The 23,236-nt window shown below is 35.4% G+C and overlaps 1 protein-coding gene across 1 annotated transcript in view; it reads left to right on the forward strand.

Annotated features, from left to right (window-relative positions):
• CCDC88A (coiled-coil domain containing 88A) overlaps nt 1-23,236 on the forward strand; it is a 74,935-nt gene that overhangs the window by 26,262 nt on the left and 25,437 nt on the right. The window contains exons 5-16 of the mRNA XM_059828419.1: nt 1,145-1,203; nt 1,986-2,069; nt 2,623-2,763; nt 3,936-4,105; nt 7,892-7,973; nt 8,661-8,819; nt 10,847-10,993; nt 12,034-12,178; nt 12,920-13,104; nt 15,304-15,441; nt 17,958-19,028; nt 19,595-19,722. Coding sequence (XP_059684402.1) covers nt 1,145-1,203; nt 1,986-2,069; nt 2,623-2,763; nt 3,936-4,105; nt 7,892-7,973; nt 8,661-8,819; nt 10,847-10,993; nt 12,034-12,178; nt 12,920-13,104; nt 15,304-15,441; nt 17,958-19,028; nt 19,595-19,722 — 2,509 coding nt within the window. The remainder of the gene's footprint in view (nt 1-1,144; nt 1,204-1,985; nt 2,070-2,622; nt 2,764-3,935; nt 4,106-7,891; nt 7,974-8,660; nt 8,820-10,846; nt 10,994-12,033; nt 12,179-12,919; nt 13,105-15,303; nt 15,442-17,957; nt 19,029-19,594; nt 19,723-23,236) is intronic.

Raw genomic sequence — 23,236 nt, forward strand, 5'->3', positions numbered from 1 at the left:
GACAATTTTTCAAGTGCTTTTAAGTGAATAGTTACATCTTTCTTACGTGGGGGTTCATCCAAAATAGACTTAGTTGCCCAACATAGAAGACGACTGCAACCTGCCATTTCGGAAGAAAGATTCTGGTTGAATTTTCTTTTAGATGCTTATAACCGTCTCGTGATCGTTGGAGATCATCTGTGATTAGAGTCCTTTAAAAAAAAAAAAAAGGAGGGGGGACTTCAGTAACTCGGGTCAGGTTCAAGAATGACTATGCATACCTTAGTACGTGCTAGACATTCACTGTTTGCTATTTGGATGGAGAGTGAATCTCTTGGTGATGGTAGTAGGTACACCAGCTGTATTGCAGAGTACAGTTTTGTAGAATACAGGTCAGATTTCTAGCCAGACCCAGCATTGTTAAGTTTGACAGCATAACTTTTGTCTGGTTAGCTAATAATGAAATAAACTATTGGCTGAAATCCAGAGTATACTGTAGAAAGGATGATGTTAGGGCCCTTTTATTCCTAGATAGGCCAATGGATAGTGTTTTCTGTTTCAGTAAAGGAAAATGATACATGACTATATAGAATTTAATTCCAACTAGCCTAAGCTATTTTGCCATGCTTAAAGCGTTTGCTTTATGGCATTGATATTCTAGCTATAGCATATTTTTGGTAGCAGGATGAGGACGTTTTGAATATAAAAAGTAAAACATCCTTACTAATCTGTAAACAGAGTTCTTTAAGCTTCTTTAGGAGATTAAGATGCTTAAGGCCAGATTTGGAAATACACTTTGATTTTTAGATGTACAGATGAATATCTCGTGTGTATATATATGAGATATAGCTTTATAAAATAATTTAAATGAACTTGTCACCTAACTCTTAGAGCTTGAAGGTGGCAAATAATTTAAGCACTTTTGTAAATATCTCAAGATACCTGAGATTGCAGTTGGAAACACTGAAAGTTGGCAGTTAAATGGCAAAAAGGACTAAGTTGAAAGCTGGAAAGATGGGCGTTTCTTCATCTTTTTGTTTTCTAAACTTGGTTAACATAAATTGTGTGAAATAATGAGTAAACCTGATGTTTTCTGAGGGGTAGGGGAAGAAACTTAAATAACCATTTTTCACCTATGATTTTTTTGTTCTTGTTTTCTTCTTAGAGCCAGGTACTGAAGAAATAAAAAAACTCCTCCTGCTTTTACTTGGTTGTGCAGTTCAGGTAAGTTTAATGATGTTATATCTGTATGGAATGGTTTAAGTGTTACCGATCTCTTTTCTTACTATTTTAATACCTGAGGTTGTATATAACTTTTACCTACCTTCCTCTAGTGGTCCTATTGCATGCCTTGAAAATCTGGATATTCTTACAGCTAAAATGGCTACAACTGTACACCTCTTACATTTCACAGTACTAATATAGCAAACCATGTATGTAGGATTTCTAATAGTTTATTGATTTTAATATTGTTAATTCACCTGATAACTGTAAAGAAAGGAAGAAAATGGTAAAATACTGAAGAATTATCGTACTGATAATATCTTGCTGAAACTGCTTCACGTATTTAATAAACTTTTTTGATGGACTGCTGTTCTTACTAGAAAAGTTTGTACCATTCAGCTAATTAAACTGAAAAAACAGAATCAGTCATATGTCTTAACTTAAATAAGCAACTTGAGTACTAGAGGAGGACACTGAAAAAATACCTCTAGAACTCACTATCATAAAATTTTAATAAGTAGCCATTAAGACACCACTTCCTTGCCCTATTTCAATAGCTGTTTTTTCTTTATTGTTTTATTAGTGTTGAAAGTTGTTATAATTACTGTAACATGGCATAAAGCAAGTATTTATTGGTCAACAAAATTATTGAGTAATTTAGTATTATGATCATTGTAATGTCAGCTTTATCATTTTTAGCTCTTAGAAATACAAAGGAAGAATGAAAATACTTGTGATTTTATATGTATGTGTGTATATAAAATAGATATCTTTATTTTTAGTGTCAGAAAAAAGAAGAATTTATTGAAAGAATCCAAGGTCTGGATTTTGACACTCGAGCAGCTGTTGCAGCCCATATTCAAGAGGTATATTGTTGTTATTGTGCTTTTAATTTTTTTGGAGGTGGAATATCATATTGTAAGAAAATTAATTGCATTTCTTCAAAAGCAAGTAAATCAAATATGTGATTTGTGTATCTAGTGTTTTTAGTAAGCAAAAAAGCCTTTATTTTTTTAACTTGATTCAGAAAATAGTTCATGATCTTTTGGATTACATTGTTAAAGCAGTACCAGGGAGCCAGTATGTTGCTCCAAGAATGTCTTAGAATTACAGCAAATTTAGGTTGATGAAATTTTCAGATGCAAATCTATTTATAAAATACAATTTCATGTATGTGATACGTAATATATATTATGTCATAGCCACCTTTTGCTTTTTATTTTGCTAGAAGTACAAGGTACTACTTTCAGGTAGGTAAGAAACTATTCTGTAATACACAATTTAACCTACTTTACATGTTTTTTCATACCTTGCCTAGAGAATTTAACCCGCAGAGTTTCAGCTTTATTTTCTTATGCTTCCTTTCTACTCTTATAATTTAAAGAGGATTTTTTTTCTCTTCCATTTCATTCCATGTAGGTAACTCATAATCAGGAAAATGTGTTTGATCTGCAGTGGATGGATGTCATTGTATTGACACAAGAGTATGTTGAACCTCTCTTGAAAAATATGGCGTTACATTTAAAAAGACTTATAGATGAAAGAGATGAGCACTCAGAGGTATGGATGTAGTTTGTTGCTTAAGAAAATATTTTTTTTTAAATTACACAGCTTACCATTTTTATAGCTAATAGTTTAATGTATGTCCTGTTAGCATATTTAAACAAGGCCTCCTTACTGCCAAAAAGTTGTTTCAGGTAGTTATGGTGTGCATACTAGCTGTTGAATACTGTGACAAACTGGAAAAGGTAATAACAGATGATCTTTTTCATGTAACCAGACTCTGAAACAACTTGAAATAACCTTCATCTGTAGTTAGAAACAGAACATCCAAAGCTGTATCAGCTGAAGTTTCCAGGGTTCAGTAACCTATTGGTTTGCAAGCCAGTCACTGCAAGGTGCCTGTTATATTACTGTATCCTACTGTACAGCTTTGAGTGAACTGGAGCAGAATTCATACTAGGAGAGCAGATTTTACAAGCTTATCATGAGGCACAATCATTGTACTGTGTGAGAATCAAGAAACAGAAATGTATTTAATAAAAATTGCAAGTTATGAATCGTCTTGGTGGTCCAGATTTGCCCCTCAGTAGAGTGTGGATATGTTAATGTTGCAATTATTCCAAATACTCCTTTGACAGTTAGTAACTGTCTTTCCAGTTCACAGCCTGGATAAGAGTAAAACAGAAACTTAACTGTGAGGGGAGAAGATGTGTGGTAACCCTTTTATTGCAACGCAAAGGAAAAGTAACTTTAAAACACAAGAGATCTTCATATTAGGATAACACCTTTATATGATGAAATAGGAATATTCCTATAGGTCTGATGCTTTATTCAGTTAACAAGGATGCTGCTGCTCACTGAAGAGCACCAGTTTCTTTAGAGATTTATATTTATCCTCGTTTTCAAGGAACTCATGCCATTTCATTACCCAAACCATTCCAAGCACTGACAGTTTTGTGGACTTAAAGGTCTAAATTTGAGTAGTTTAAGAATAGCCAAACAGTACTGTTAAATAGCTGTGCCTGTTTGCTTTAGGTATAGAGGTGTATGTAGGGCTTCTAACTTCTTTTACGGCAAAACTTTTTGTTATTCTTGCTTCATTTCAGTCTTACTTATTAAGGCAGTGAATGAGACTAGTTTCTGACATATAACTGGCACTCTGAATGCAATTCTGTGCTTTTTTCTTTCTCTTTTTTTTTTTTTTCTTTTCCCCCCCCTAAATTTCTTAGACTATCATAGAACTCTCAGAAGAACGGGACTGTCTCCGTTTCCTACCTCATGCATCGGCAGCACAATCACCTTGTGGATCTCCTGGCATGAAACGCACTGAAAGCAGACAGCACCTTTCAGTAGAGCTAGCAGATGCCAAAGCAAAGATACGAAGGCTCAGGCAAGAGCTGTGAGTACACATAGATTGCAGAAGTGTGTTGAGAGTTGTAGGGTTTTAAAATCCTGATGATTTCACACAATAGTAGTACTCTATAGGCAAATTCTTCATTCTTTCAACTGTTAAATTACATTTTAAAATGCCTTTTTTTTAGTTACTGCACCCCAGGAAGCATATTTTTAGCATGTAAGCATATTTGTGGACCAGTGTGACAAATACAATTTTTCATCTGTGTTTATATTAATTTGTGTTATGAATTCTATTGATGTTTTAACCGTAAACATACTGAAATGGGTGAACTAGTGCTGTGGTAATTTTGTATCTGTTGTACTCTGAACTTTCTGAAAAACTAACTATGTTTGAGCAATCTCTTGAGCGTGTTACAATACAGTAATAGGCTCTTTGCTCTGCATAAATTGTTTGTCTTTTAGAAATACTCACAGCTAATCTCTAATCTGATGCAGCATTACCTTTTTCGTTTACATATTGTGTCCATATTGTTGTTTCAGAGGCAAGTTCTTTGTGCTTCCTCTACTGTTCATTAGCATTAATTAATGTCTGACTATAGTTTTAATATACCTGTATTCATATACGTTTCTAAGAGAATAGCTTGCAGTTGAGGCAACTATGGGGTGACACACTCAAGAGCAGTTGCATGGGGCAGGCAGGTAGGGACTGGAAGTAAGAGCTGTGTCCTGACCATTCCAGGATTAGTGGCAAAAACGTCCTTTTTAAAAGGAGATAGTGCTGTAGCGATTCCTTATCGGCAGCATGATTAGGTTAGCTGTTTCTTGTTGGAAATATAGTAAGAAATAGTCATCTATGGTTCATTCATGTTTTATGAAACATTTTAATTTGTTGCAGATAGGAAAAAAAATTATCATTAGAATAATTTCCTGTCCCCCCTCTCTTTGCTTCTTTCTGTGTAGAAGGTTCTTTGTCTGCACAACACTTGTTTGCTCATGCCCTTCAATACTGTTACACTTCTATCTGCCATGCCACTCTGTGGAGAAAAATAAAAGATAGAAAGAAAATTATGCAAACCAAACTCCACTAAATCTCTTGACCCACTGCAAATCTGGATGCAGTGAAACAGACTTTGAGTCAGGGAGTGGTTATTTATGTCTAACGAATAACGTAATTTGTAAAATGAGTAAATTTTATAGCTCGAGTCAGTTACGGTTTCTTACAGTTTCCAGCTTGCTACGTTCATCCAGTTAAGGGAGTGCTCTCTTCTCCCCCTGGTGCGGACCCCTTAGCTAAGAGCTATATTCCGCTCCTTCACCTCATCCAAATACTGTGAAAAATCAGTCCCATTATAACAAAGACCTTTGTTTCTTTGTTTTTCATATTCTAATGAAAACCTTTTTTATCCCTTCTATTTTATGAAGAAAACTGATTCAGTATCAGTACTTAGTTTGTCTTCATAGTCTAGGAGCAAATCTGAGCAGTAGCGAAGAGTTATTTAAAGAGAAAAACAATAACAAGCCAGTGGAGAAACTCTGTCTCCCTATAGCAGTGTGTAATGTTGTTTTAGCAGAGTGAACTATGTGCAGTTTGAATTTAAAATACAAATGTTAAATCTGAAGAGATTTGGTGTGTATGTATATAGTAATTTGCCTATGGTTTAGAAACAGCATAAATAAAGATTTTTAATCCAGCATACATTGTGGAGAGAGGAAACAGGTAAAATTAAATAAAAAGTTGAAGGTAGTGTAAGTCACAATTATCAGCTCACTGTTCTGCTCTTATCGGAGTCTGTTGATCAGATCATCTCTGGCTGGCTGGATTAAGTATCTGGTTGATTTACTCAGAGGATCCCCTTCCCCCACTACATCTTGGTCTTCATGAAGAAGCAAGGACAAAAAGATAGGGCTCTTTTTTTCTGATGTCTGTGTTATTATGTGTCTACTGAAATGAGCCCGCCCAGGATATTCTATAAACAGCTGCACCAAGAAAATTAGTGAAAAAATTGCTGTTATTAGCTTGATTGACAGTTAATAGATAGCCTAAACAGTGAACACTGGTATGTTCTGTATAATTTAGTACAATCCTCTCTAGTCTGTAGCTGAAGCATGCAATTAGGGCAACAGTGATGGCTCAGAACATTTCACATTTTGCACTCTATTTCAATTCAATTCGTAAATAAATTTCCTTTACGTGTAGCAGTATGTTTAAAAAAACTAGGCTTTGATAAATTAACTTCTGCCTGTAGCATTTGGTATTAAATGCTGTGCATGTATTTGATAAATTTAAAATCAGATTGGTTCCAGAGTTGAAAATATTCAGCTTAAAATTTATTTATAATCTGGCTTTGGCAATGAACCTTCATATCGTGTTTATTATGCGCTTATACAAAAGGCCTGTAAAGATTATTTTTCAGTTGGATGCAAAAGAGCTATTTGAGGCTTGTAATATAGAAACTCCAGAACTGCAAATTTTGCACACCTAATTTTCTGTATTAAGTCCTGTGTGTTTCTATGTAGAACAATAATATAGGAATATGAATGTTAATAGAAAAGTTACAGTAATCTAACATTACACAAATACAAATGTATTCTGTATTTGGTTTCTGAACACCGATGTAGAGGGAAAACTTTGATATCTGCTGTGGACGGTGATGTTGCAGTGAGCTACGCATAGACGAACCCTTGTTTACTTGTAGGGTATCAACGACCTTTTTGAAACAATGTACGGTTGCAAAAAGATCATTCATTGTGAGATTGGCTCATTTTAAAAAACACCTGTTCTAGTTTTGTTTAAAACAAATATTTTTTTGTTAGTATGATTACTTTTAGGTTGTATTATACGTTTCAGTCCGTTAAATTCTCTTATTTCCTCCTTTTCTACTTCTGTTTTTGTTTCACACGTGTATTCCAAAATATTAAATAATATAGTAACATGTTTGAATATGCAATATATCTTTTAAGGGTATACGATTTTGGATGTGGTAGGTTTTTTCAACAGTGAATACTGTGCAATTGTATTTTGAACGTTAGGTATTCTGCATCTTGGAGAGAATTAAGTATTTCCCTTGCATTTACTCATTGTTTAATGAACTAATTTTTTGAGCATCGAGAAATAAGTGTTAGCTGGAAGTTAAGAATGAGTCCTGTAAAAATTGTAGTATTCTATGTCAAATTTGGTTTTATTATAAATTTCTGAATAGACTAAAGCAGACACTGCATTATTTCCATAAAATTAAAGTTCATTATGCGTTTCATAAAATTATAAAGGTTATTAAGTGGTACCTTCTTTTAACAAGTAAAGGTACCTGAAAACCTTAATTCTTCTCTGTAAGAAAAAGAAATTGCAAAAGTATAAAAGTGCTTTTAAAATCCATTCATGCTTAGGGACATGATTTAGTGGTGGACTTGGCAGTGTTGGGTTAACGGTTGGACTTGATGATCTTAAAGGTCTTTTCCAACCTAAACGATTTCTATGATACTATGTGTATTGTCTGGGGTTTTTTAACCAAACAAATCCCTTATCCCTTAATCACAAAAAAAATCCCTTAGTTACACCCTAATGTTTTCTGCCCTGGATAAATAGGAAATCTTAGTGAAAAACAATTTAAAGGACTAAGAAAAATCTGACCAAATTATAAAGATTAGATATAGACTAAAACCTAAAGAATATCTAAAGCATAATGGCATACCTAAGTTTTACACTCTGATGTCCATGAAATCCTGGATTAAATAAGGGAAGCCTTACAAATCTCAGTATTTTGTTCTCAAACAAGATGATAAGTATCAAGTTTTGCAGTCATATTTAACTGTTCCGTGTTTCTCTTTTAAGTGAGGAAAAAACTGAGCAGTTGCTTGACTGTAAACAAGAACTTGAACAGATGGAAGCTGAACTAAAGAGACTTCAGCAAGAGGTATGGGTTTTATAAATCTATTGTTTAAAAAAAAAAGGGGCAAAAAAAAAAAAAGTTGCCACCACCAGAATGATCCCCCCCTCCTTTTTTTTTTTTTGTTAGGAAGTATGTTTTCATGTGGTTTTTTGTTGCACTCTGAACATGATCCTGTGTAATATATTCCTTTATTTGGTCTGGTATGCTGGAAAAATACGCTGAGTTAGGTTAGTATTTCTTCGCTAACTTTTTTTGTTTCCACGTTCAAGCAATTTACTACCAACATACCCTGTGAATGTACACGTGCTGAAGATTTCTCAAAAACAATGCGCTCAAATTTTGTCTGGTTTTCTTTATACTTTGAGTCTATGTGTTGATAATGTGGGAAAACATCTCATTCATTTATTATTAGGATATGAGTGTATAAAATTATTGGGGGTCATTTGAGAATATTATCTGTAAAAGAAATGCGCTGTTCTGAAATTTACACATGTGTACGTACCTCTCCTTGAAAAAGGCCGGTGCAGTTTTCTTGGAAATACATCATCTGGACTGAGCCTCTAAAATACATTATTTTTTTACCTTTCTCGGAATTAACTTACAATATCCCCCTGCATTACCCTGATTTAAATAATGAAGCAGCTGTGTTATCCTTCAGCATGTACTGTCCGGTATTCTTGCCTTTAATTTCTGTTTTTTCATATTTTCTAGAATATGAATTTACTCTCAGATGCCCGTTCTGCCAGAGTGTATAGAGATGAATTAGATGCTCTTCGTGAGAAGGCAATTCGAGTCGACAAGCTTGAAAGTGAAGTCAGCCGGTATAAAGAGAGGCTGCATGATATTGAATTCTACAAAGCTAGAGTGGAGGTATATTGAGGAAAAAAAATACTGAATAACTGTAATTTTTTGTTTGCTGTGGCCTTTTCAAAGTTATTTTGATGACTTAAACATTGGGATGTGGAAACAGTGTTACAGCTTCTTGCTCTGCGATATATGACAGTAAGCCTTTTGTGATAAATTACAGTTTTTGGGTAAGGGTCCCTGTGTCTAATGGCATGCAGTTTCATTTGAAGTCAGCTGTATTCACTAAAGCTCTAATCTAGCAAGGTCAGTAGGAGCCTCTGTTTAGGATATATACTATGTATTGAGGAACCCAAGGAGGCGTTAATTAAAAATATTCTATAAATGTAATAATTTCTTTCTCCTCTTGTGGGTCTCCTAAGAGAAAGTAATCTTCCAAGTAAAGCGTTGAGGAAATAGTGGCTATACACATAAACAAGTATAGGACGATGGCATTCCATGGATAAAAAATACAAGATATTGCTATTCAACTTGAGCTCAGTGATAGAGGTCCAGCGCTGTAATTTATGTTCTCAAATTTCCTCAGAGTTGTTGGCTGTTACCTAGATATGATGTAACAGGCTAGCATACATGGGTCTGGAAAATCAGGTACTGTGAGTGGTGAGCATTATCATCAGCCTGCCTGCATATGAGCAAACCTTTCTATGTGAGCTAGTGAAAATCATCTTACATGAATGACTGTAAACTGAATGTATTCTACTACTGTTGTAAGAGGGACTGAAAGCAGATGGTTAAAAAAATGGGTAAAGGAAAAGAGATTCGTGTACAGGATTTGAAAACAGTGGAAATTTCATTTTCATAGAATGTTTAAAATAGTAAAAACCCTAAAATTTGTTTACATATTTTGTAGCTTGTAAACTATCTGATTTTTCAAGCATGTCTGAATAGAGACAGATGTTAATTAGTTGGTTTTGCTTCATAATAATAAGAAGTTAACTTAATATTTGTGTAGGGAGGACTATGAAGGATAAATATTTATATGTTATATTTACTGATCTTTTTTCAGATTTTGCAGCTTGACTGTATGCTGAAGTTTGAAAAGTTTTGTCTTTCTATCATGAGTAAAATTGGCAATTACATGGTTTTACATATTTTCGTCAGATGCCATTAAAAAAAAATCCTCTATGTACATAAATTAAAGCTGTTTAGGACCTTTGCATATGGCTGGTTGTATTTTAAGAATGTGGTTGCATTTTTAGCATCATGTCCTGACTTTGGTCTGAAGTATGTTTGCCCAGTGGCCTGTAAACCTAATTATGGACTGTAGAAAGTTATTCTGTTAAGTTTTGTTCTCCGTTTCCTGCAACCCAAAGATTAGGGAGTTCAATCTGATAATAAGATAAATCATGGACTTAAAGGAGCATCTACATCCATTTCCAGTCTTTGGCAGTGGCCAATAGTAGATGCTTAGAGGAGAGTAAAAGAACAGGGCAAGCACTTGGTGGTACTTTCCCGTTGTGCTCGCCCAGCCTCCAGCAGTCTCTGCTCAGGAAAATCGTACTCAGCGGTGGTACTTTTGAGCGTTTTGGCCTTCTCTTGCATGCATCAGATAACTTCTCAACCCATGTAAGCCTTTTCATCTGCACAGTCACGTAGCAGTAAGCTCCACAATTCAGTTACATGGTGTGTGAAGTACTACTTTTTATTTGTTTTGAGCCTGACACCTGTAATTTTTATTTCATAGCACCTTTTGTATAGCAGTAGTCCACATACGTGCAGTACATCCTTCCAGGTCACATCTTGGATCACGTGGTTTGATTGTGATTATGAACACCTTATTTATTCTTAACGGTTTAGGGACTTTCATTTCTCTTAAGTTATGTAAAATTTTATTCTCATAAAAATTTCGTAGGTTGCAGTTACATGAAATTGCTCTAAATTTGTTTTTTTTTAATGGAAGTCTGTTACAGCTTCTAAATGAATGTTTTAGCATTAGAGCAACGTTTCTAAGACTAGGTATGATGTGTATCAAAGTTTGTATTAATAAGGGAAATACCTTTTTTGTGCGGTTTTTTGTTGCTTAATTCTTGCAGGAGTTAAAGGAAGACAATCAAGTGTTGCTAGAAACAAAGACAATGTTGGAAGATCAATTAGAGGGGACCCGAGCCCGTTCTGATAAATTACATGAGTTAGAAAAAGAGAATTTACAATTAAAAGCTAAATTACATGATATGGAGATGGTAAGTGTAAATGGAGGATGACAAAGACAACTGATACGCATTGAATTTCATTTCCATTTTTAATAAAAGAAGAACTTCAGTGAAAATGGTGTGGGAGAGGAGGAAGGTATGTCTTGATTTACTAACGTTTTTCAGATACGGCTTCCTACAGTAGCTTTGGTTCCTTCCTGGGGAAGAAAAAATTGCAAAGGCAGTACTCTCCTTAAAGGCAGTACAGTGTTTAATCGGATAGATAAAATATGATGATAAGAAATAGAGACTCATAATTAAGAAAAGTAGGATCAGGTTTTTTTGTGTGAAGATAGTCTGTTGTCACTTAAATACTTGGATAAAAGAGGTTATTCGTGTATTAAATTCTGGCAATATAATGATGTGTTTTTCAGAAGGTTATTCCCCAAATAACTTCTGGTTTTAACCAGTTCTTGTCCAAAAAGCAAATATTCTAAAATATAAAGTCATAATTTGCCTGGGTGGTCTGGGGTTTTTTTTAGTTTTCCTTAAGGTGTGACACATTATTACCTTCTGTTTACTTTCATTTTCTGCAAAATGTTGAGGCTTGCAGCAGCAACTTATTCCTGTTAAAGTAGCACGTGTGGGGAGAGGGGTTTATGAAGAGCCAGATGAGATACCCTGGTCATGGACTCCGTCCTGTTACAGCTTTTTGCATCAAAGTAGTCTTATGATAGTTTAGAGAAGGTACAATTATGCTTCTCAGTCCATTTGGGTTTTGTGTGTGCTACCAAGCTGTGCTTATTACATAGACTTTCTTTCCTGCTATTAGGACGGAAGTGAACTTTGAAAAAGAGTAGGTAGTCATTGCCATAGATTATGATGAGAAGAGGTGGTTCTCTGCATGTTTTTCTTTACTGGTTGTTACACTTCTAAGTTCTCCATATTTTTGTTTGTTCTTCCCTGTCTCACTGTGTATTAGCAAATGGGAAAATGCACTTGGCATTTCTCTATGGCATACTAGATACTAAAATATTTTGTACATGTTGAGACACTTTTTTTTTAACGTTACATGTGAAATAATTTTTAAGGAGCGTGATATGGACAGAAAGAAGATTGAGGAACTAATGGAGGAAAATATGACTCTCGAAATGGCTCAAAAACAAAGTATGGATGAATCATTGCATCTTGGCTGGGAACTTGAACAGATAAATAGGACTACTGAACTGTCTGAAGGTAAACTTAGTAATACTTGCAAACTGATGAAACAGAAAAATTGAAAGTTCAGAGGCTGGACAGTATTAAGAAATTACAGCTCCTGACTTCTAAAGTACAGGGTCTTTTGTCCTCTGGAGAGATGTGACGGTTTGGGGTTATTTTTGTGTTTGTTGTGTTTGGTTTTTTTACTCAGTCCTTTGTATCCTTGGAGATACATCCTACATTAAAAGTCTCTGTTCTTGCAATTCTTGTTCACTTAAACAGAGGTGTAAAACCCATAAATACCTTGGAGCTACCTTGTGTTGCCATTCAGACTTCTATACGCTGTAGCACAGATCTTGAGTCGTCTTGGTTTTGTGTTCTTAAAGTTAAGGAAGATTTGTTGAGGCTTCTGAGAGCAATTGTTTGCAGAGATAACTGTGGCAAAAATTTCAATTCTTCCAATATAGCATGCTTGGTCATACACTGGATCCCATGCAGAGAATTTGTGGAGATTTAGAGATATATATCTTTAGTTGCAGGAAACAAATCTCTGCTGTGATTAGGAACTGTAGGATGGGTAGGACATTTCCTTTTATGCATCTGAAGTGTTATCTGTTGGGTAAGGAGGATGGGTCATTAATCCTTACTAGCTCTATTCACCAAGAAGGCACTGGAGGAGTGTCAAAGGCTTCTAAATCCCCTGAGTCTGAAAATGCAAAGTGCAAGAAATCCAGGTAGTAAGTAACCTTTTTTTTTAATGGTGCTTTTCTCTTACAGTGCCACAGAAATCACTTGGTCATGAGGTAAATGAACTGACGTCAAGCAGACTACTGAAGTTGGAAATGGAAAACCAGAGTTTGCTGAAGACAGTGGAAGAACTACAAAGTGCAGTGGGCTCTGTAGAAGGCAGTAGTTCAAGGATTCTGAAAATGGAAAAAGAAAACCAAAGACTTAGCAAAAAGGTAATCATCAGTATATGGTTTTTTTATGAATTGTGTATGAGTTGCCCAATGCTGCTTGCCATTTTCTTTCTAAACGGTAATTTTATGAATTGCTGTTATTTTGGGTAAAGTATTACTAGGGTCTAAATGGTGTTATGTGTGTAAGTTTATAGTAAAAAAAGAAAACAACCTCAGAGAGGGTTTTCTCTTCTTTAATTAAGCTTTTTATTAATGATGTAAGAATGGGACCATTTTATTCAGAAAGGTCTTATACTAGTGAGGGGAAAAGAATCAATAGGTTAATACTGGGAACATAGTAAGTAGTGAAAGTGTTTTATGAAACTTGAGAACATTATTTTGATTTTTGTAATTATTAAGCAGGGGAATGTATGTGTATGTTGACATATCAGCCAGTCTTCACCTAAGCAAAAAACTTGGTCATGTGTCCTCATTCATAATTGAGAGAAGATGGGCCAAGGAATTGATGAGCAAGTGAATGGGAGGAGTTTGTCATATTTATCTGTGCTGATCTACAATATTTTACTCTCCAAATTATGTATATCAAATAGAATAATTTAGCCAGTGATATTTATAGAGAATAAAAATTTAAAAAAAAGGGAACTAATTACAGTGGAGTGAAATGTCTGAAGTTTCTGAAATAGCTTTTACTTCAGCAGATGTCAGACATTAGAGAGACTATTCTTAGAAGAGTGGGTAAGAGATAATTAAAAAAAAATTGAAAGAAATCCCTTCTGTATTCCATACTTCCATGTTTTTCTGATTTCTTAACAATAATGGTATTTTTTGCAGCAGCCTGTATGGTGCTTTGAGTTTCTGTACGGTACCAGAAAGACAGCTAGGAGGGTACAAAAGAAAGGAACAGGTATAAGAACCAAGCAATAGTAGGTCCTTGTAGTTGTCTGATATTGTTCTTACAACTTTGGATGTCTGGTGATGCGTCCTTTTTCTCACTTGCCCCTAAAAACAATGTTCTGAATGGTGATGACTTCAGCAAAAAGAGTGAAGTTGAACAAATCATCTGTTATGAATCCTCTGTACATAGTCTATTTCTATCTGGATGCACTTTCTCTTAAAAAACCACACTGATATAGAGTCTTATAAATACAATCTAGAGACAGTGACCACAGGAACTCCGCTTCCAATGTCCAGTTGGCAGTTGGGAAGGCCATGGATAAATTTGGTTCCCAGACAGAGTCTGACTGCATCCCTGCTGGGGTGATCGAGCCAGTTACTTCTCCTTTGCAAAAATCAATGAAAGTGCCAATATCCCTGTAAAACCTGCATTGGTCTGCTAAGCAAGGGACCAGGAAAATCTCAATTTGAGAGGAAGAGGGAAAGGGAAGCAAAAGACTGGTCAAACATTAGTATTCTCATCCTAAGAGAAGGATTTAATTTGGGTACTGACCTGATTTGCAGCCTTGCTTTTTGCCTATTTCCGATCATTGAATTGGTTCACAGAGGAATGAATTCCATTCTACTTCCTTTTTGTGATTTTATTTCTCAGTATTATTTAGCAGCAATTTAATGTATCATTCAGATAATTTGTTTCTAAAAGTATTCCCCCTGCCTGGGGTCTGAGTTATGTCTGGACTTGTCTAGGATTGGGGAATGTGGACAGTGAAGGTGACTTAGAATATAAACCTTCCAGCAGATGACTGTTTAAAAATACAATGTGTATGTTGCTTCTGAGTGTCTAATGATAACTTATATGTGACAGAAAAATCAAGCTTGGTTATTTTCACTTGTAAATAGTATTGCTGTCTGGCAACATGAAGAGAGTTGGAGCCATTTGACAAAACAAACCTGTGTATTTAATTCCCAAGGAATCATCAAAAGTGTCTCTTGAACTAGTTAAGTAGGATCAAACAGTATTTGACCCTTTGTAAGCTAAAAGGGACTTGGAGGAGCACTATAAATCTCACTAAAATGGAATTTTAAAAGAAAAAAAGATGCTTGGGAAAACATCCAGAGCCTAATAAAATCTGACCAATTTTTTTATGCAAAAATGCTTTATGGATATAATCTTCTGAAGTAAATTTATTCCTAGAAGAGATTAATTGTTTCAGATAAAGAATAGAAAATTCAATTTTATTCTTTCCTTTAACCTTCTTTATTCATTTTTATAAGAGTACCTTCAACCCAGCTAAGAGTGGTACTATAGTCATGTATATTTTGAAAAATTCATTTCTTTTTCCCTAGCTTGAAGAGCTAGAGAATGAAATTAGCCAAGAGAAACAAAGTCTTCAGAACAGTCAAAATTTGAGTAAAGATTTGATGAAAGAAAAAGCACAGCTTGAAAAGACACTTGAAGCACTTCGAGAAAACTCAGAGCGACAAGTGAGTAGCAGAATCAGAAGTCTTAATGCTGCATTGTTCTGTACTGTTCTCCTTTTGTACTTTTTTACAGGCATAAAGGGATTCTAAATGTAGCAGATTTGCCAAAAGGATGTATCTGCAGCAAAATAGCTTGTCTAAGACCTGCAGCCAGTGAGAGGCATGACTCATTTTTAGCTGAGGCTTTACTGTTAGTTTTAGAACTTTTTAGTGTTTTGTAACGCTTCTGTGGCTTTCATGGGCTGTGCATTTGCTATAGTTGCTTAGAAGGGTGCAGCTCAGCCAAAATAGAAAATTGGGAACTTTGGAGGTAAGCCAAAAACCTCTCAATGGAGGAAAACAGGTTCCAGACGGCTGGTCGGTGTTTGAAGTAATGTCGGAGTATTAATGAGAATTACAGCAGCCCGTCTCTTGAAGGGACCTGACAGAGACCAGTGTAGCAGAGTTGGTCTGCTGCTCTCTGCTGACTCCGTTCCTCCTGTGTCGCTCACGGTCTTGTTTATCTGGGGTAGGAACCATCATATCCAGCTTCATAATAGTCCCCTATACTGAAATGTGTTCTAGCTGTGGCTTGTAGCTGGGTAGCAGAATTTGGTTTTGGTTGCCAGAAACAGGCATCTGGGTCTTTGTAAAAGAAATGAGCTGTATTTGGGAGCGTACTGAATGTCACTGAGGTATCTGTATCTAATGGGTGCTGACACCTTGTAAGGTCTTTGCAGAGCAATTCAGAGGACCTGTGGGAAGGCAGCCACTAGGAAACGAGTTATGGAAACTTCTGGAAATCCCATCTTGAGTAATCAAGTCCTTCAGAATTAGGACACTGATACTTCTTGATGAGATTGATGAGATTTAAATTAAACTAAAAAATGACAGAGTACACTATTTTAGAATACGGAATACTGTATTTCAAAAATCTGGAAAATTTTAAAGACCCGATTTAATCAGAAAATGAAATTCCAGACTTGGAAAAGAATACGAAAAAAACCCAAAGTTGTACTTGACATTGAAGCTTTACTTTCATTTAAAGAGAACAGTGGGGAGAATTTTAAAGAAAATACTCCAGCTTGTCTTGTTTAGAAGTGTTCATTGTTACAATAATTGATTTATACACTGTATTAGAAGTGTGCCCTAGGGAAAACAGGACTACAACTTTCTGGAATAAGTCGTAAGTCCCAATTCAACCATCAGGGATAACGTATAATGGTTTAAATGTGTTGGAGTAGGACTGACATTTCAGCGGGACTATTTCTGCTCAAAAATAGTATACTTGGGAGGTGTGATGGGTGAGCAGCTTGTGTCTTTCACAAATTCTGTGCTGAAACTTACTGGAATCGACTGTACAAGGTTCATTTGATTTCATCAAAATTACAGAGGCATTGATCATGATTTTTTTTGTTAAGTTTGCATTACAGAAGCAGAGTTCATGGAAAGTAATTCTGCATGTTCAGTAGCATATCAGGTTATGTAAAGAAGTGTTACAAAGTTGTCGGTTTAGACACCTGTTAATTAGTTTCTCATTGATCATTTCAGAACAGTTTGTCATTGCTGGGAACAGAGCCGTAGAATAGTTACATTCAGACTTAAATATGAAAGAAGAGTCTATCATTTTCTCAGTCTGTTTTTCATTGCAACTGGCACTTTTGCTTTTCTCCAAAACAGTTTATTGTTGAAACATCCCTTATGCTATGTTATTAGTGTATTCTTAAATATTGATCTAAACCGTTTTCTGGATTTTGCTATCTGTAGTTACATACCCAAATAATTTCAAAATATTTGGAGTAACTGAAAAAATCAAGAAATACTAAAAATTAAGGTGTAAATGCTGCCTTTATCCTTGAGGTAGATCTGGGAATATGTTAACCTGAGAAAATAATTGAGTTGTAATATGATTTACTTACTCTGGAAACTGTTTTGGAACAGCATGTCCAAGGGTTCTTTTTGACTCAAAATTTAGTGTAACTTTGTGTTTCTTCCCAAAGTGTTATTGACTGGGATCAGGATGCCCTCATATCCCACAGATCACCTCTATTTTTTCCTAGTGAAATAAAGACACTTTTGTGGCTCCCACACCTCCCTCCATCTCAACTTTGGTTTATAACTTGACTGCAGTTTTGTTCTTTGTGGACACAAATCTTTGGAAATTACAGAGTTAAAGAAAAATAATCTAAATGTGGGTAAACACAAATGAAAATGAAATTAAGCTAAGAAATAGATACACCTTTGTTTTGGTTTGTGCTTCATTGGTTTTATTTTTATGTTACCTACTAATATCCAAGAGGAAAATATCTGAAGATTCATTTTGACTTATTTTGTTGTCAGACTTCCACCTGTGTACATAGACAATGGTTGTAATGCTGCAAATAAAATAGATAACAATAGAGTAAGAGAATTTTTTAGAAAAACTTCAAAGGGAAGTATGATGTAATCTTATTATCTTAGTAGCTTTCAGTTTATATATGGAAGTAATTACTTGTTGGCATGTTGCTCACCGGAGTTTACAATTTTTCCCCCCAAATTAGATTAAGCTATTAGAACAAGAAAATGAACATTTGAATCAAACTGTAGCTTCTCTGAGACAACGCTCACAAATCAGTGCTGAAGCGAGAATGAAAGAAATTGAAAAAGAAAATAAAATCCTTCATGAATCTATTAAAGAGACCAGTAGTAAGTTAAATAAGATTGAATTTGAAAAAAAGCAAGTCAGGAAAGAACTGGAACACTATAAAGAGAAAGGGGAGAGAGCAGAAGAACTCGAGAATGAGCTGCATCATCTGGAGAAGGAAAACGAACTATTACAGAAAAAAATTACTAACTTAAAAATTACTTGTGAGAAGATAGAGGCCTTAGAACAAGAAAACTCAGACCTGGAAATGGAAAACAGAAAACTGAAAAAAACTTTGGATAGCCTGAAAAATCTGACTTTTCAATTAGAATCCTTAGAAAAGGAGAATTCGCAACTCGATGAAGAAAACTTGGAATTAAGAAGAACAATTGAATCTTTGAAGTGTACAAGCATTAAAGTGGCACAATTACAATTAGAAAATAAGGAACTGGAGAGTGAAAAGGAGCAACTTAAAAAAAGCCTTGAACTCATGAAAGCCTCGTTTAAGAAAACTGAACGCTTGGAAGTCAGCTACCAAGGCCTAGACACAGAAAACCAGAGGCTACAGAAAGCCCTTGAAAACAGCAATAAGAAGATTCAGCAATTAGAAAGTGAATTACAAGATTTAGAGTCTGAAAATCAGACTTTGCAAAAGAACTTAGAAGAGTTAAAAATCTCTAGTAAGCGCCTAGAGCAATTGGAAAAGGAGAATAAGTTGTTGGAACAAGAGACTTCTCAACTGGAAAAAGATAAGAAACAGCTAGAAAAAGAAAATAAAAGGCTTCGACAACAAGCAGAAATTAAAGATAGTACTTTAGAAGAAAACAACGTAAAAATCAGTAATCTGGAAAAAGAAAATAAATCTCTATTTAAAGAAATAGTTGTATATAAGGAGTCATGTGTACGCCTGAAAGAACTAGAAAAAGAAAATAAAGAACTTGTGAAAAGAGCTACCATTGATAAAAAAACCCTTGTCACTTTACGAGAGGTAAACAGAAATTGGTTACCGTTCCTGTCATAATCTGTTTGTAATGTAGAGAAATGATACCTGTATTTTTGAAGAAAGTTTGTCTTTTGTATTTTTTATTCTTTAATCTATATACTATTAGCATCTTTAATGGTTACAGTAGGGAAAGCATTAGATAATAAAAATTTATTTAATCATAATCAGAATAATATAACCATATTACACAAAATTCTGTAAGGTTGCTTACAGACTGTCATGGAGCTTTTGTTAAATGAATGTTGTTCAGATTCTTCACGTTAGTATTTGTTCTGGCTGAAACGTTTCCCCTTTACCGTAATGTTCAAGACCAAATTTGAAAGGGGAGTTCTACAGAAAGGAAGGGAGTAAACAACTACAGTGAAATCATATTATAGTTAACAATGTAATGTCTGATATAGCTGAAAGCTAACAATTGGAAGGAAAGGAGAGTTAACACTGAGTTATTCAAGTCATGTAGTGATAAAAGATTCTTGCCTTGGCACTTCTAGAATTAAGGCTACATTATTTTATTTATATGATAATACTGACAGTAATTTTTTCTGTGTAAGGACTTGGTGAATGAAAAATTGAAGACCCAACAAATGAACAATGATCTAGAAAAACTTGCCCACGAACTTGAAAAAATAGGCTTAAACAAGGAGCGTCTCTTGCATGATGAACAGAGCAGTGATGACAGGTGAGAATGTCAGGGCCTACCTGGAAGAGTGTAGAAATGAGTCTTTTTTATCCATAAAGATGAAATGGTTTTACAGACTGTTTTTGTGCATACCCTTAGATTTAAAGGCACATTAATAGACCCAAAATGGAACTTGCTGTTCTTTGAAATTAATAAGGTAGTTGATGTGCTTTTACATTCAGCTGTCTGTGACAGTGAGTTACCACTCTCTGTTGCTAAGAAATTTCTTGAAGTATGTCAGTAGATACAGGTAACGTATAATTAAAAAGTTTTATGTTCTAGTTAGCAGCAGGAACAGTAACAGTAAAAGATAATAGGCCCAAAGTGTGGTGTGGTTTTTTTTTTTTCCTTTTTGACTGCTTGACTGATAGAAATGTTTTTTACCCTTTTGACACGTAATGGTTACCTTAAACTGTCTCACTCTTTCCTTACAACTATTTCCTTCCAAATCTTCCTACCAAAAGGAAGCTGTTTGCATTCCCACTTACGCAGGCTGGGAAGTGTCCAGTGCTTGAGTCTCCAAAACTTCGTACTGGCTCTATCACTGTACCACACCTGCCATTATAAAGCAGCTGCTATCCTGACATCTGTTTCCTCTACTGTATGTTGTGTTCTGTCTTATCCTGCAGGGATTTAGGGAAAATTTGTGACAGGAGAAAAGGAGACTAGTATGGGCTTCTAGCCAATCTTTATTTCACAATGCTATTCAGTTGTTCTCTTTAAAAAAAAAAAAAAAAAAAAGCTGCTGTCATGATCTGTTTTTACAACTGATTGTCATGAACGTATAGATTGATTTGGGGCTTTCTATGTCAAAAGAAAACCAAACATTTTTTTCTTTCTTCAGTTTCCCTTTCTTGCTGCCAGTGCTGTGTTACTGGGGTGGTGCCAGGATCCTGTAGGGAGGATCTGTTACCACGTCTTGTTTTCTGCCGGTGTCTTTCATCTACCTTCCTCAGCTCACAGATGAGGATTTCTGTCAAGAAGACTCCTCAGAACCTTGACTAGTGCAGTTTCTTCCCATTTGAGCATTACTGTGTAGCATAAAGTGCATAGTATGTGTTTAGTTTGTCCTTAGGTGAATATACCATACAAAGTAGAAGTAATTCTTGAGCTGAGTTGAAGCTTAAACTGCTTAGATGAAGAAGTCCAGATTGAGCAACATGTTTCTAAATCACGTGCTAGATTCCAGGCGGTTGGAGTGAGCACTCCAACAAAGGGAGAGAATATTGTTCTCTAAAGGTGCTGTTGCAGATTATATCAATGAAAAGATTTATGAGTCTGCTTCTACTTTCCAGGCAATGGCGCTTTCCTTTATAAGCGCTCACACTTCTGAAGATCAGATGTTGTGAGTTCACTTCTCATAGGTTAGTTGATTTGTGACACTGTATGAATTATGACTTTAGGCCATACAATACTAGTGTTTTCCTTCGCATTTTACAGAATGATGTTATAATAGATCTATAACTTATAGTTTGGAAGAAATTTTGGAGTTACATGTCTCTGTGGACTGGGGAGTTTTATGCAGCTTTCATTAAATTATAATCTGTAAATGAACTTTTAACATATATCTGGCAGGTATCATGACCTGTTTCATTTCTTCCTTTGCTTCCAGGTTAGATGTGTGTGGGAATTACACAAACAAGTAATTTTCTTTTCATTCCCCCAACCTCCCCTTACTGCTCTTCTAATGGGTATTCCTTTTTCAAGGAGTCAAGGCACATTTTTTGCTATGTATATATTGTATATTAAGACTTTTGACTAAATAGTTTTACATGTGAAGGAATTTGGGCTACACTACTGTTTTAAGCTGTTTCTTAACTTCATGTCAAGGTGGAGGATTGTGAATGGGCAATACTTGTTTTCAAAGTGGAAATGTTGGTTGGTTTGAACTTTTGCTCTGCAGCTATACTGCCTTTCCATTATTCTCAACTTTTTCATTCATCCAAAAGGTACCTGGATTGCTTTCCTTGTATTACTACATAGGTAAGGCATTAGCAATTGTTTCATCAGGCCTGTAGAAAGCTAGGTTTGTTTTGGCCAAAATTACTTTTCAGTGTATTTTTGGTCTGCCTCTCTCATTTTGATGACAGGAGTTAAAAATGCACAATTTTTCTCTCCCTGATTGGAGAGAGCTGCTGGTGTTTCTTGTTGAATGTTCTTGGTAGCACTTCAGTCTTTCTATTGGGGCCTGAGCTGACCACGTTTGAGTTAACTTTGGAGTGTTTTCCATTTTCACTTGGCTTTCAAATGGCTGTTGTCTTTAGACAAACATTTGTGGATTTTGACCCCGAATCTGAAATACCCAAATCTTCATGATATTAGAAAATTTGTACTATCTTTCTTTATTAGTGGTTCAAAAGGAAGCTGGATATTTGGTCTCTGCTATTAGTCTTTTTCCTTCTTTGTTTTCTACATAATTCTATAACTTTTCAGTAACAGAAATTCTTATTTGTAGCTGAATACATGCTTCATCTCAAGAAGATGAAATGCTGTCTATTCTACTAGTCATAGATTGCCTGCTGTTTCTTAAGTCCCTGAGAATTACTTGTCATACCTTAAAATCTAGGATCCTCATCCTACTACATGATGCTACTGGACAGCTTTCTGCTTACTAATTCTCTTACCATTGGTCTTCTGCTCCAGTTCCTGACTAGATCTAATGCTGTTGTCCATTCAGGAGTCTCTTGCAATCTGTTCCATTCACTAAACTGATAGATTATTCAGCAGTCAAGATTAGAAAGGGGGATATTAGTGGTTTGTTTTGTTTTATCCTACTGTGGGGAGAAGTGGGATGTTTTCCAGATTCTGAGCACATGTACAGTGACTGAACTGCTTAAAAGTGATTAATGAGTGTGGTTTTCGGTATTTTCTAAAAAGGAGATACTGTTCTAAACTGATACATTCTAAATCTGACCACTTCTCTCCCAGATATGTGGTTTGGGTTTTTTAGGTGCCCTACAATATTGTAAATATGGTAAAAAATGGAAGCTTTACACCTCAGGAGTGGTAACAGTCTTAAAATATCAGCAGCTGGGCTGAGTGAGCAATTTGCACATTCATACATCAAATAAGTATGCACCTGCGAAGTACTATGTTCCCTCTCCTTCCCTAGTGCCTCCACTTTGTGTGCTGGCAGGAAATGGAAACTGATGAAAATCTTGCTCTCCAAATACTTCACATCCCAATTTAGTTCAGGTCCCCTCTGGATTCGCTGGAGCGGAGCCAGAAGGAAGAGTGCTGTCATCACATACATGCTAATAATCCAAATAAAGCCAGCACCCCACTGGTGTGGCTGAACATGGCTTTTTGTATGCCTAATATGTTTTTAAAAAAAGAAGGATTCAAAAATGTTTTTGATTACCATCTTCTGTTTGTTTTAGACAGAGGACTTGATATACTGAGGTGTATACTTGATAATACTGAGTTGCTTTTGAGTAGAGTCAGCATTCAAGCATTTTTGAATGTAGCTATGAGGCTACTGTTTCAGAACATCTTAGAATTTAAATACCTCAAA

This window comes from Gavia stellata, chromosome 23 (assembly GCF_030936135.1).
Source record: "Gavia stellata isolate bGavSte3 chromosome 23, bGavSte3.hap2, whole genome shotgun sequence".
Taxonomy (NCBI): Eukaryota; Metazoa; Chordata; class Aves; order Gaviiformes; family Gaviidae; genus Gavia; species Gavia stellata.